A 15,595-nucleotide genomic window follows, 5' to 3' on the forward strand; every position below is an offset into this window, starting at 1 on the left:
ATCTTCTGATGTTTTCTGAGGCGCGTGAGGGTGGCGCGTGGGTACAACTTCCCCCTTTGGTTGAAGGCTAATTAGTTTTACAGCGCTAGCGCTTTTGAGTGGGGGCACAGCATCTCTGCACAGTTTTAAAGCTATTACGATACACAACGCTCCATTGATGGGATCTTCCCAACTGTGCTACTGAGTAGCCACTGTGTGTCTTTGAGAAGGCAGGCGAGAGAGAGAACACAGCCCTCTGTTGTCCGACGCACAGGCCTCGGGAAGTGCCTCCGGAGAGGGTAGATAGGCATGGAACACACACACACACACACACCCACATACACACAGAGGCCTGCTCTCAGCAGTTCCCACCAGTGTGTACTACAAATATCTCACAGTGAACACAGGGGAAAACCCCAAATACAGATGCTTAAGTAATAAAATGATTACGCTTAGTCGTACACTCATGTTTAGCTAAAAATAAAGCTGAAGTGGTGGCATGGTACAAGTACCATACAACAGACATTTTGCAGGTGCCCGCATGAAATTTCCTGACGTTTATCATGGTTTGGAATATTATTTCACGATTAATGATGGAAATCAAAGCAAAGCAAACCGTTCTTAGCGAAAATAATCAAGAGAAGCAACTACTAGCATTTTCGTTCAATACATGTAAAATGTCTTCAGCACGAGTTCACTGCTAGTAACATGAAGCAGCAACACTAGCTAGGTCGGGAAAACAATTCCACAGTCGACGCTTAGTGAACATAACAACTCTTCCCCAGTATGTTGTTCTCCATGATAAGTCACAGACAGCATCGGTCGTTGACAACAAGGGATTCGGACGCAATGCAAACAAAACGTACTTTAGTCGCAGCTGTACAGAAGTAAAACAAAAAGCCCCATTGAAACTGTACTCAATCCAAGTTAACTAATATAGCTAGTTAATGTACTACGTGCATTAAAAAGCAACTAACTAAGTAGTATAAGTGAGTGAACACACACGTGTGCACTCTTCGTGGCTGCGTTTAAACCAGGGAAACATAAAAAAAAGCTAAATAATACGTTATGTGACGTCCCTGATTGATTAGTAGGATAAGTAGGGCCCTCAAATCTGTATCAGTAACGAGTATCAAAAAACATAATAATAATTTTTTTTTCATACTACCTATGTATCCTTAATTATATCAGTATTGATTGAGTAGGTCTTGCTGCCGTATATGAAACTCAGCAGCATCACAGCTACTATTCTCTCACGTTTAACAATCTGTAATGCCTTTCTCTTACAATTCACTCAGAATAAGTAACCTTGAATCATTGACAGTTTTATAGTCAGGGAACCCTTTCGCAGCACAGATTAACAGCATCACAGACTCCTGGGTGTCTCTGGACCCGACTTTGAGAACCATTGGCCTTACAAGACAGCTGTGCTAGCTTTCAAATGGGGCAGACTTTATCTCAGGAGTTGTAATGCTGCCCAAAACTGCTCGTCCTGAATGAAATACAGGCGTAGTGCTTGCCATTCGCAATATTCTCAATATGAAAGACAAGAGACATCTTGCGATTCTCAAAGACGTTCCCATGACACGCGATATATAGGTTTGTTCAGAAACTGCTAGCGAAACAGTAGTGAAAAACTGTTCGATTTTGATTATACGTTTATTTGAAAGATTGTGCTTTTATTTGAAAAGATTTGGTAAAACATCGGTTTAGCTGCTTCCAATGAATGGCTCCTTTTTTAAAAACGTTGAAACATTTCTTTAAAAAATATATCACAATATCCAGGATATCTCAGAATACTGTACTGTGACTTAAAGTATTACAATATCGATATTATATTGCCATATTGACTATATTGACAACAATATTGTGTGTCATTAATATAAAAGTTTCTACCACAGCACTGCTGAATTCTCAGATCTGATTGGTCAGAAGGTGTTGAACGGCAGCAGCCTTGACTTTTGTTTCTGCTCCAATACAAATCGCAGGTTTCACAGGGTGAACGATCGACGTAATCTAAGACTAATAATAAAACGATTTTAAAAACTGTGTTGTTCTTTAATACAAAATAAACCTAGAATCATATGGTGACGTTTTCTGTTAGGAGATGTTTGTTTACCATTTATATAAGGAGTCAGCGCTTTGTAACAGTAAGTACGTTTTCCACTATGGGAAAGTCATCAGGACAGAGGTTCTCTGTAGTAGGACAAGTTGTCTTATTAACGTCAAGCGAGAGGGTGGTAAAAACAGAAAAGGTGCAGGAATGATGCTTTATAGCTGCTATAACGCTGTGAAAACTTGTCTCACAGATGTTCCAATACATTAAATGCAACTATAAATGGTTAAAAAGCAAGTCATTCATTAATTTGAAAAAGTGTCATTGGTGACAAATCGGTGTGGTTTAAGAGTCAGAAAACACTTTGGGATGTGCCGTAACAGTAACTGTGACGCATCACACAACCCTGTCGTTTATTATATTCCTATAACAGCATGCTCTGGTGTGGTTTATTCTTTATTTGCCACGATCATGAACAAATTTAAAACCATAAAAAAAACCTGATGTACGCCTAAACCTACATGTAGGTCAAATCATTTTATAATACAGTCTATATCTATATATACATATCTATCTATCTCTATATGTATCTATCTATCAATCTATGCCAAACCATTGCAGGGCACAATCGCGCACACATTCACACACTACAGGCCATTTGGAAATGCCGATCATCCTACGATGCATGTCTTTGAACTGGTGGAGGAAACCAGAGGAAATCTGCGAAGAAATCCCCGAAGCACGGGGCAGAACATGCAACCTCCGCACACACACAACTCAAACCCCGAACCCTGGAGGTACGAGGCAAATGTGCTAACCACAAAGCCACCATGACCCATATATATATATATATATATATATATATATATATATATATATATATATATATATGTGTGTGTGCTTTGATATATGCATGGTAAAATAAAGCCATTCAAACACACATTGACGGATCCCTCTGAAGGCAATAAAACTAGCTCAATAGCATCATCTGATTATCTGAACACTGATGTGATGGTTATAGATATTCAAACTTTAGCAGAAGCTTGTGCTTTGTCTGTTATTTCGCTTAAACTCTTTCAGCTCTGCTGTTTGTTCAGTTACAGACCCCTCAACCAAACACAAAGTACATGCTTCTGCTACCCAGCATGCGACCAGAAATGGCCTGAGGTCTCTCACAAGAACCTGGCACTACTTCTGTTCTCATTACAGATCTGTAGCACCAGGGAGAGGAGTGTGCAGGGCCGCACTAGCAGGCCTGGTCGGAAGCCAATCACTCGAAAATGCACCCAATAAAAACACACATGGGATAAAAATAAACAGTCCTAGGACTCAGTCTTGATGCATGCCTGATTCAAAAGGCTGGGAACCAAAAAAAAAAAATGCTGCTGTCAATTTTGTTTCTAGTAACACTTAGTAACCACACTGTTGCTACGTTCTTAGAGAAGCATTCTCGAAATGTTCCCAAGCTCTGTCTTAAATCTGCAGCGGCGTCAAAAGTGTCGAGATTTCGGGCTGAAGTACAGTGGTATGAAGTCACTTGGCTGAGTGCCCCGTTTCCATCAGTCTCTCCAGGCCGTGGGCCAAAGGAAACCGTTAGGATCGAGACACTGGCTTCCAGACTGCCATCAAAATCCCCTCACCCCTTTTGCCCGTGCAGTCTCCTCACACGCACACACACACACACACACACACACACACACACACACACACACACACACACATAGAGATTACTGCCACAGCACTGTGCTCGAGCCATCAGAAAGGCTGCAGCACAGCCAAAGTGAAAAATATATCTTGCCTTAAGGAGTCATTAAGTGGTACGGGTTTTCAAAACCAAACTGAGGAATGTCTGCTGACTGACCGTTTCATTACAGCCTTCTCTGTTCAATCCCAGGCATCTGCGCATTAAAGCACGATGATCTGACCAAACTGACTGTAAGAAAAGCCTGTAATTTTACACCGTGATTTACGAAAGAATCCTTAACATTATCAGCTAATGTGCATGAGAAAAACAAGAACTCGAAACACACAACACCTGTAATTTTCCTACAAGAACTCTAACTCATGGGAATTGGTTAAAAAAAAAAAACATTAATGATTCAAGTGATGCATCATATCAATAACACGGCCTTCTCATGCTGGACAGTAGTGGGTTCCCAGGCTTGATTCATCCTCATTACACAAACACTGTACACACACACACACACACACACACACACACACACACACACACACATACTGTACACACAGACAGTATGACATATGATTCTGCTGGATACTCATCACTTGACAAGTTTCATTAATGAAGAAATCAAACTTATGATTCAACTTCCACATAATCTGATGCAAACGGCGGACTGACAATGATATAATTCTGTGTTAACCAGTCGACTTAGTTATGAAAGTTGTTACACTGAAACACACACACACAAAAAAAAAATCAGTCTCTCCTTACCTTTATTAAAACCACATCCACAGCTCGTCCTCTTTTCGCACACAAACTGTACCGCCGCTTGTGTCTCTCGTACATTTTCCCCAAAAAAGTAAGGAAAAGTTGATCCGCAAAACGGGGCTTATTTCCAACATGAGGCCCTTAAGAGCAACGTCTCTGCTGCTGGAGCTTTTGGAAAAAATGAGAGACTCCTAATCTTTCACATCTGTGTGAAGAGCCGGCCCCTTTCACTCGTTCAACCTCGCTCAGCCCTCTGCTCCCCCTCTCTTTCTCTCTCTCTCTCTTTCTCACAAACACACACACACACACACGCACAGTTGCATGTCCTTTCCTTCTGTACGTATCCACCCATACACACCCTTTTCCATCCTCTGCATGCCCATATTCACCCCCCCACCCCCACCCCTTCTCTCTTTGAATCACACCTATGAGCTCAGTTCCTGAGTTGCAGGGAAGTCTGTGCAGTGCTGCTGATTGATAACAGGTCTGCATGACCTCAGGATCTACATGGACATCCTATGGCGTGCCCGATGTCTTCGGTGATCAGCGTGCTGTGAATACACACGCAACAGGACACGCCCTTAGTAGCAAAGTAGATAAGGAAGCCCAGGGGTTGCTTAAATATAAGGCAACACTTTATGCTGATTTTCTCCATCGGCTTATAATCCCTGAAGATGAGATAAGCGAGAATCACAGCTTCAGCTTGGCAGGAGAGATCTGCACGCAATTTATTACAAACTTCAGCACGAACTTGGAAAGGCGTGAAAAGACAGCTGGCCCTAAGGTTAATACATTACACTGACAATCCCATGTAAGAAAGCACTGAATCCACCCTAAGGGGGAGAGCAAATAAAAGGCTGTGCTCTTGTTCAGGCAGAAAAGCCTCTGTTTTGTGTTTTACCTACGGTTAAAAATGGATTGTTTACGATTATGCATATTCAGTGTCGGCGTCTGAAATCCAAAAGTTGCGTCAATATTTACGCATAGAAAGTTACACGTATTCAGAGTCAGGTTACCTACGTACGTACTTAAGTTAAAGCACAAGCACTTACTTTTAAACCTGAAAAAATCAGGGATGGAAAATGAGGACTGAAGAAAGAAATGACCTTTTTGCTGTCTGTAATATAACTGCAATATAACATAACATAAAAGCAAGTAACTAATATGATGATACATAAATGAGAAATAAATGGTAAATGGTCTGCACTTATATAGCGTCTTTTAACCTTAGAGGTTCTACAAAGCGTTTTACACTGAATGTTTCTCATTCACCCGTTCACACACACACACACACACACACACACACACACTAATAGCAGGGCACTAGCCTGCCATTGGGACCAACTTGGGGTTCATTGTCTTAAACATAAATAAACATAAATAAACATCTAACAGGAATCTAGTATACACCGATATATTGCTTCATGAACAATTCTACTATTAAAGCACTGCAAATTTGGTTTATTTGAACAATATGGCTCCAGAATTCAGCATCTTATGAAATAGCACTTGATCCAGCACATCCAATTATTATTGAGACACTAAATCAAGGGCATGAAATTGTAACGCATGCCCAGGACTTAGTCTATATTATCATGCTTTAAATGTGTTATCTGGAGTTAACAAATGAATGAAATAAACTGTCCATGGACTGTTTACGCTTAAGTCAAAGGTCAAAATCTCACGGAACTGAGGCACTCCCCTGTTTTCATCGAAATCCGGCCTGTATGCGTACCCTATGCAAATTCGGAATAGTTACAGTTCCTGCTTATAATTTTTATAGCTACTCCTGTCTGTAGTCACGTCTAAGGTCTGAATCCAGATGTGCACAATTTCTCACATTACGCACTCGTAACTCATTTGAATAACATTGTAATAATCATTTAAATAATCTGCAATAACGTAAAATATTTCCATTTTTCAGAAATCAAGTAGCAGTTTAATAATAGGATTGTATGGCGTTCCTTCAGGCAAAGCTCACAATACATGATTCGAATGTAGAATGAATGGTGAGGGATTTTGATCGGAAGGTTAGTGGTTTGGTCCGCACTTTCGCAGCAAAGCTAATTAACCTTCTTCTCCTGTAGCGTTACTGCAGCTTTACTGCTTCTTTCCACATAATAAAAACCTCAAAAGCCGTTAAAAAAAATGTAATGAGCTATGGCATCCTGACAGACACTCTGACTTGGAGTACATTGCTTCACTGTTCTCCTCCTAAACCTTTACACACGCACATGCAGCGTGCACATGGAGCAAACTCACACACACTCACACTCACACACACACACACACACACACACACACACACACACACACACACATTGCTACATGGCTTCCTGTTATCTGTCTTCTTGCCCACCCCCACCAGTTTGACCTCTCCCAAAAGTAAACACTTCCACATTGCTCCCCAACTTCACATGCTAGCTCGAAGCCAGCTAGCTTTGCTTGGACTTGGCACATACAGTGGAAGCCGCTTTGCTTTGTAACTCTGGTCCACTCTCATGTACACTTGCGAAGCACTCAGGAGCACATTAGGTAAACAAACCAGAACTCGGAAATCTCGCCATGTAGAGTCAATTTCATTAAGCGCCCTGGCTGAGAGCACATGGCCAGATTGTGTATTGTGTATACATCTGCTAATGTGTGGACAAAAAAACATTCAGTGTCTCATTGTACACAAAATGGCCGCATGGCTGGCGTCTGCTTTATTGGGTTTGTTTGTTTGTTTGTTTGTTCGTTCAGAGTGCAGTTTAATCATCTCCCTATCATTATCAATCACGAAGACAACGATGAAAATGCAGAAAAAAAGCACATCTGGTGTCAGTTATATAAAGAGTTGCGCTAGAGGGAGCCAAGGAAAACGCTGCATCAGTGAAGAAATGGTGGTGTCTCAGTGTCAGTGGCTTTTACAAGGGCAAATACTGCCACCAATTGGACATGCAATTCTACATATCTATATCTACAGTATCTATGGCCACCTGTTGTACTTTATTTATGCTCACCATCTCTCGTGTGAAAAGAAATCCCGCTTAAACGCAGCTCGAAAAGGAAAAAGAAAAAAAAAACTCTGTGGCAAAATCAGTGAGCAGCTTCAATAACACTTCCCAAAAACGCATACTTTCGAGTGTTCTTAGATGATAAGGTTTTTGTCAGTGTTTCCATATTAAGCGTTCAGTTTGATCAATCTTGAATAGAAGAACTGGGAAAGATCGTTAATCCATGCATAATCCGCTTACACGCCCAACTCTTTGTGACTAACACATCCTGGATTTAAGAGGAGACTTCCTGCTATGAGGAAAACTGGTACTCACCATAGATACATCGACATCTGTGTTTACACCTCTGAGACAGCTCTCTGTTTGCAAGTCCACCCGATCGTCCAGGGAGACCTCTAACTCTGTAAGGACACATTTTGACACGGGCAAGCACTCAGTCAGATAGCATGGTAACAGAGGTACAAAATCTACCCAACAAAACTTGGTAGAACTCTGGGCTACGGGCCATTTTTCGATTCCTGATTGAGAGTGGAAAATATCCGTCATTTTTTTTTTTTAGGGAGGGATTAATGAATTTAAAAACATTCCCAGCCACAAAGAACAGAGACGTTTCTGAAAATAACTAGGCCAGCTATGTCAGTTCTATTATGTAATTCCACAGAGATAACAATAACCCTTATGGGCGTAAACGTGTGCTTTTGCTTTGACAGAGAAGAACAAAAATAATTGGTCAGGAAAAGGGCTGAATGGAAGACAGTGTCGTCTTTGCTTTTCCTGGTTATCTCGATGACTTCACCCGTTGCTAAGTTACACTCTGTTGTAACTATATCCTGGGATACAGGAGCACACCCCATTTCCTTCTGGCTTGGGCAGGATGGAGTTACACATGCTACTTTTAATGATTCCTTTGGGTTTGGGAAGAAATAATTACCATGCTTTGGTTAATCAAAGAAAGCCTTTCGGACTCTTCCTGCCATTGCCGAGTCAGAGATGATCTAATAGTGGCTTTACTACATTCTCTCCATCAGCATCTAGCCAGGAGGAGGACGCTTTTGTTTTTATGATCTCAGCATTGACGCAGAGCATGAATGGCTGCCTTATGCAAGACTTAATACACCTTATTTGTGTTTTTATGACAGAAGTAGTCAAAAGAATAGAGGTTATGGAATGTTACATAGTCTAAACAGTGATTTATTGTTAGAACGACAATAACTGCAGGGCAAGCAGTAAAGCAACCAAGAGTCGACCGCGAAATTGTGAGCTTAGATAAAGTATGCTAACTTGACTAGCATTGGAAGATATATTTTAAATGGATGATCAATCACAGTGCACCTCGACAACATGACAGTTTCTGTTTTCTCAAACAAATGGGACTAAAAACAAGATGCTCTAGACTTACGATCAGGTCCTGAGATAATGTGCCATTTTATTTTCTATACATAGACTATATGCTATATTTTGACTTTTTTTTACTATACGCTGCAACGTGAAAGAAAGAAATGTTCATTTTAAATAATAAAGACAATAAAATCCAATTTTTTTTTAATAAAATCCGAAATTCACAGAATAATTGTGATAAATAAACATGCTTTTGATATTGAGCAAAAACTACACACACTATATGTGCTATAACTATAATTATAGCACAGCTCAGTCTGATGTCTCGACTCTGATGGGTCAAACGGTGTTCAATAAAAGCAAGCTCTGATAATAGTTCTGACTGTATTTCAAATAACAGGTTTATATTAATGCACTCGTTCCATGGGGTGTCCCAAAAGTCTCCAGACATGGGTGCAATGAACACTTTTCAGCAAAGTTTTTCATACTTAGTTTATATTTTTTTCAGATAGCCTTTAAGAATGCCTTTGACAAAAGAAGAACGCATTGAAATCATTCTCATGGCTGGATCAGGAAGCTGTCGCAAGGTTGCGATGGACTTTCACACGAAACATGGTAAGCACATCACACACGACGCTGCTGCCAAACCTAGTAACGAACTCAAAAAGACCATGGACCAACATCCACGACGTCCACTGACGAAGGCACGACTGACGCGGTGCTGGCAAACATAGTCCCCTGTGTATGGAGACTTTTGGGACAGTATTTTCAGACGCTCCACATGAACAGATTTGGTAATCGTTGTCACGGTGAGGGTCATACAGCATTTTTTCGAAGGCGTTTCCAGTGTTAGAGCTTTGACTAATGGTTAAAGCTGCGAGTATTTTGAGGCAGGAAAGGCTTCATGAAGGAGAGCTTCTTGGTAACATGACAAGCTGAATTCTTTTCATCTTATTAACTTCAAGTGGAAACAACTGTTTATAGCTTTTATAAGGAACTAACTTGTTTTGCGAAAGTTCCACAACATTGAACGTTGACTATAAATGGATAAAACATACAACGTGTCATCTTTAATAAATAGAAATATATCATCACTGGGAAATTCCTGTGTTATAAGAAGAATAAAACATTTTGAAATCAACTTTGGGACGGTAACACTAACTCTGCTTCGTCCATCACGGACTTATTTATCTATAAAAGTTGTGTTTTATTCATGACAAGTCATTTTATCCATCATTTTGAACAGAAATCCTTCGCTAGCTGCATACAGAATATTGTGAGAACAAACCTCTTAGTGTTACGTATCTTTAATTGGATCTTTGAGGCGTAAAGGGAAAATTCCATCTTACCTTCCCGATGAGCTCTGATGTGTCCATCGACGTCCTCTTCACGTTCAACGCTCTGCGTTTCTTTCGCCTCGGTCAACTCTGTAACCGCAGAATCTTTGTCCACTACTTCAGGCTTAGCACTATCCTCATTTCTTAGTCTTGTCTGCTCATCAAGTGAGAGTGAACCGTCTACAATATCAGCTGGGCCTGTGGTCGAGAAATTATAAAGCACGGGCTCGCTGTGGTCCGGACAAGGCTGGACTTCTTCCTCGATAATGACGAGTCTGTCTTCAGTAGTTCTCAATTCCAGAGTTTCTTCTGAAACTAGAGTGTTCGGAGAAGCAGGACTGTTTTCTTGTTCAGGAACGTTATTATTGTTTAGAGGAAGAACGTCACTTGTTTCTGGTAGCCCATCTCTGTTTTTTAACGTCAGTTCTTCTGAAGAAATCCTGCTCTCTCTGTTTTCTGAGACGTGCGTGTGGTCACATTCATATGTGAGGCTGTTCTGCTGTGAGACTTCCTGCTGGCCGCTGGCAGACACTCTTTGTACCATGTTTGCGGAAACCCACTCAGTTTCCTCAGGTTCTAAAGCGTCCTCGCTGGATGGTGTGGAAGATTCAGGCTCTGAGCCAAGCGTAGCCAGGGAGACGTCAGTGGTGCACTCCAATGTTTGTCCTTCACTCTCACTTCCTGCTGTTGTTTCACTTATGACTGTTGAGTCTGGTTCCCCTGTGGCTGCTAATGGTTCTGATTCAGGTAAGTGAGCGCTGTTCTGGGAAATAGTATCAAGTGTCACACAAGATGTATCCTCAAGTTCAAAACCTGAACTATACTGATTAGTCTCTGCATCTAAGAGCACCTGAAGTTCTCCAACCGTATCGTTCTTTTGGCATGTTTCCTCTGGGGCAGTGCCAGATTCCTCTCTGTGATGGTACATGGTATCAAATTGTTCGTGATTACTTTCTGTTTCGGCATCACGATGGGAAATATCAAGGGAATCTACTTCCTGTGCATCATTATTGTCTTTTGCAGTTTTTTCCTGTTCTTCGGGTCCTGGTTCATAGCCATTACTTGTCTCACTGGCGTTTATTTCATGCTTGTCATCCACTGGATGTATCACATCTGCTGGAATAAATGGACTTGCAGATTGTAAATCGGCCTCGTTTGGTTCTTGCTCGCCACTTCCTGGCTGATCCATTGCTGAGACTTCATTTATTCCCTCCATCTCCTCCTGCTCCAAAGAGTCGCTGTTCCCATTCCCCATCTCACTCTCATCACAGCTTTCTTCTCCCTGGGAACAAGATTCCGCCTCAGAACTTTCAGGTGTGTCTGCAGATTGAGTGATTCCCATATCTCCTGCTGCTGACTCTGATAGCTCCAAACACTGGTCTTCATCTGCTCTCACCAAGCTGTACCCCTCTTCCTGGACCTCCCTTTCAGGCCCCTCGGTACTCTGCCGTGCCTCGCAGATCAGATCCTGAGCCCTATCAGTTTCCCCTCGCTCCTTTCCACAGGATGGGGCTGCACTTTCTCCTTCGGAGCTGTTCTGAAAGCTGCCACTGCTATCTCCTAGTATGCCAGCAGCTACGCTCTCAGCTTGCGCTCCATAATCTCGGTCGATGTTTTCACAAGAACACACCCGTTCCTCGTCGCAGTTGCCAGGCAGAGACGCAGTGGCTTTGGTGCTTGAACGACGATCTCCGTCAACTTCTCTGCACTGGAGTGGACCTGGATGCTCGTTTGAGTTTCTTTTCTCACAGAACTCTTCCTCTGTGGTGTTGACAGAGGTGTCCAGTGAGTGTTCGGAACAGGCCTCCGGGTCGTCTGCACGTTCTTGGCCGATGTGTGGCAGCTGAATAAAAGAATAATAATATAAATAATAGCGTCGCCGGTAATGGAACTTCAATTATGCGACATCGTTTCAACCTTATCAGCAGCAGTCCTTGCAGTTATATAAAACACTGACTCGGTATCTCACATTCTTGCAGATTACACATAATGAAAGGTTAAAATCAGAAGGGCACCTTTAATGCACACATTGCTTGTCCTGGTATATGTGTAGTAATTCCTTAAGGGCAATTATATGAGTAAAAAAGGAGGACAGAAATAAAGCAAAAATGCCAAACCCTTCCAGCTACAGTGGGGTCAAAAAGTCTGAGACTACTAGTGAAAATGCTTTTATATTGCATTCTTTTCCAAATGAATACAACAATTTTCATTCCAAATTATATTACTGAGTGAAAAGTAGAATCTTCACACGAATTTCAGAGGTTCTTAGTATTTGCTACGTCCCCTTTTTATGACAGTGTGCACTCGAGCTGGCATGGACTCCACAAGTTTATGCAAAACCTTATGACCCATTTTAGATCAAATCCATCGTCTGAGTGTTGTCTGAACACATGTTTCAATAGAAGAGACTGGGCATGAGGAAAATCTGACCTTTTGTACAAAGCAGTAAACATATTCATTAATCACACCTTCGTTTACATTTAAATATACGCCTAGAAACAGTGCAGAATCTTCAATATCAATAAATAACATTTACTTTCTTCGTTTTAAACATTCTAAAAAGCTTTCAATGAAAAATAAGTGTGGTGTCAGACATTTGGACCGCACTGTATATAGCATGACTCACCTCCACCTGGGTTGTGTTTTGTAGAATCCTGCGGCGCAAGTCTTGCACGTCTGCCTGCAGGTTGTGTGGCGTTGTGCCAGGCTCGCTAACCGCTGACAAGGTGTAGGTGTTCAGATCCGGGTGGTGCTGCACCACGTTGGCACCAGAACCGAGTTGTCTATGTGTCTCGGTGCTATCCTGAGTGCCCGTCTCCTCCCTGCTCAAAACATACCACCTGATTATAAAACACACCCAAACATACCAAATGCCTCCTACACACGCTCAAAACAGAATTCCTCTGTAAACATTAAACTGTTAATCAGTTACACTGAAGATAGATTTCTCTCAATCGCGAGTCCGCTCTCTCAGCTGAAGTCAGTTTGTGCTATATGAGGTGTAGTGGGTGAAACCCTTTTTCGTCTGACCTCAGAGATTGTGCAATCCTGGGTGGGGTGGACTTTCTTAGCGAGGCCCGAATGAAAGCGGTATGGCTCTGAATCAGACTGATGTCACCAGAGCAGGCAAGAGTAAGTTTTGTGTGTGTTTGTGTGAAAATCATCCAATTATCTGTTAATAAAGGAATCAATGATGCAATCTGCATTCCTCTAGTCACACATTTATCTCCACAGCAGATGGGCATTTTCACAAACCAGGCAAGCGTAATAACTCCGCACATGCTAAATGTAATTTAAAAAATAGCAGCTTTCCTATATTGTATGGGATATTCCCATGCTTGGTTGCTAAAAAAAAATCTCAGAAGCCTCTCTTTCCATGTGGAGGAGGAAGGAGGACATAATATAGCAGGATGCAACCCACGCTTGTCCTAGGTTATCTCCCGAGATATACTTTAGCCAAAGGGGAACCCTGCTGTGTAATTCTTTTTGAATATTCTCACATAACATCTCTCAAAACATCCTTGATCCTCCATCGTTTCATTAAAAATGTTGCTTCATGGATCTTTTTGCAAATACACTCTCTGGCCACTTTAACAGGAACGCCTGTACACCTTCTTATCAAACATCAGAATATGAAGAAATGTGATCTCAGTGACTTTGACCATGGCATGGTTGTTGGTGCCAGGATGATTGGAGTACTTCAGAAACTGCTGATCTCCTGGGATTTTCACACAAACAGACTGAAACACTTTGTTAATGTGAGACTTCAGAGGAGAATGGTGTGACAGGAAGGTTATGGCAATGCAAATAACCACTCTTTACAATCATGGTGAGCAGAAAAGCATCTCAGAATGCGCAACATGCCAATCATATTTTTCCCCCATTCTGATATTTTGATGTAAACATTAACTGACGCACTTAACCTGTATCTGCATGACTGTATGCATTGCACTGCTGCTACATGATTGGCTGACTGGATATTTGCAAAGTAAAAAGTGGTCAGTGAGTGTATGTTGTGAAAATACTTGCTTTTTTTTAAGTGTTGATATCCATTTATTTATTAATCAAAAACCTTCTGACCAATCATAATGAAGAATTCAACAGTGCTGTGGCATAAATATACCGATCAGCCATAACATTAAAACCACAGAGAGGTAAAGTGAAGAACATTGATTATCTCCTTACAGTAGCACCTGTCAAGGGGTGGGATATATCAGACAGAAAGTGAACAATCAGTTCGTGAAATTGATGTGTTGGAAGCAGGAAAAATGAGCAAGTGTAAGTATCTGAGCGACTTTGACATGGAACAAACTGGTGGCTAGACGACCGGGTCAGAGCATTTCCAAAACGGCAGGTCTTGTGGGATGTGAACCGGTGAACCGGCGACAGGGTCATGGGCGCACATGGGAGCAAAGGCTAGCACGTCTGGTTTGATCCCACATATAAGCTACAGTAGCACAAATTGTTGAACAAGTTAATGCTGGCTATGATGGAAAGGTGTCAGAACACACAGTGCATCGCAGCTTGCTGAGTATGTGGCTGCGTAGCTGCAGATCAGTAAGAGTGCCCATGCTGACCCCGGGTGACGGCTGACGGCCGGGTGTGAGTGCATCACTTACCTGGGGAAAAGATGGCACCAGGATGCATTACGGGAAGAAGACAAGCCGGCGGAGGAAGAGTGAGACTCTGGGAAATGTTCTGCTGGGTTACTTTGACACGTACCACCTACCTAAACATTGTCACAGACCAAGTACACCCCTTCATGGCAACGGTCTTCTGTAATGGCAGTGGCCTCTTTCAGCAGGATAATGCGTCCTGCCACACTGCAAAACCTGTTCAGGAATGCTTTGAGGAATATGACAAAGTGTTCAAGGTGTTGACTCGGCCTCCAAATTGCCCAGGTCTCAATCCGATCGAGCATCTGTGGGATGTGCTGAAAAAACAAGTCCAATCCATGGAGGTCCCACCTCGCAAATTAAAGGACTTAAAAGATCTGCTGCTCTTGTCTTGGTGCCAGATACCACAGCACACCTTCAGAGGTCTTGTGGAGTCCATGCCTCAGCGGGTCAGTGCCGTTTTGGCGGCACAAGGGGGACTTACACAAAATTAGGCAGGTGGTTTTAATCTTATGGCTGATCTGTGTGCATGTAAAACGCACTATAGAATTTTCCCATTAGCCCATTCATTATATTCTGAAGTTCTGAGGGAATGACTGCTTGGCTTAGTCAGCCAACACAAATTGAAATTATCATTTAGGTAAGCCAAAGAAACTTAGCTTTGGGCTACAGTAAATAAAACACATTTGAAATTGTGTATGTGGATAATTATTAATCTAAGCTGGACGGAGCCAGTTAGATTTTGTTATTCAAATTAGGTCTTTTTTTTTATTTATTTGGGCGACATTCAATATGCCCAAAAAAACCTTAATGTTGCTAAC

General features: G+C 41.8%; 1 protein-coding gene across 4 annotated transcripts in view; it reads right to left on the reverse strand.

Moving 5' to 3' along the window:
- LOC128614124 (A-kinase anchor protein 13) overlaps positions 1-15,595 on the reverse strand; it is a 96,050-nt gene that overhangs the window by 51,978 nt on the left and 28,477 nt on the right. For all 4 annotated transcript variants that reach the window (XM_053635427.1, XM_053635428.1, XM_053635425.1 and 1 more), the window contains exons 6-8: positions 12,785-12,980; positions 10,171-12,001; positions 7,799-7,884 (exon numbers count right to left, since the gene is read on the reverse strand). In XM_053635427.1, coding sequence (XP_053491402.1) covers positions 7,799-7,884; positions 10,171-12,001; positions 12,785-12,980 — 2,113 coding nt within the window. The remainder of the gene's footprint in view (positions 1-7,798; positions 7,885-10,170; positions 12,002-12,784; positions 12,981-15,595) is intronic.

The sequence above is a fragment of the Ictalurus furcatus genome, chromosome 10 (assembly GCF_023375685.1).
Source record: "Ictalurus furcatus strain D&B chromosome 10, Billie_1.0, whole genome shotgun sequence".
Lineage (NCBI taxonomy): Eukaryota > Metazoa > Chordata > Actinopteri > Siluriformes > Ictaluridae > Ictalurus > Ictalurus furcatus.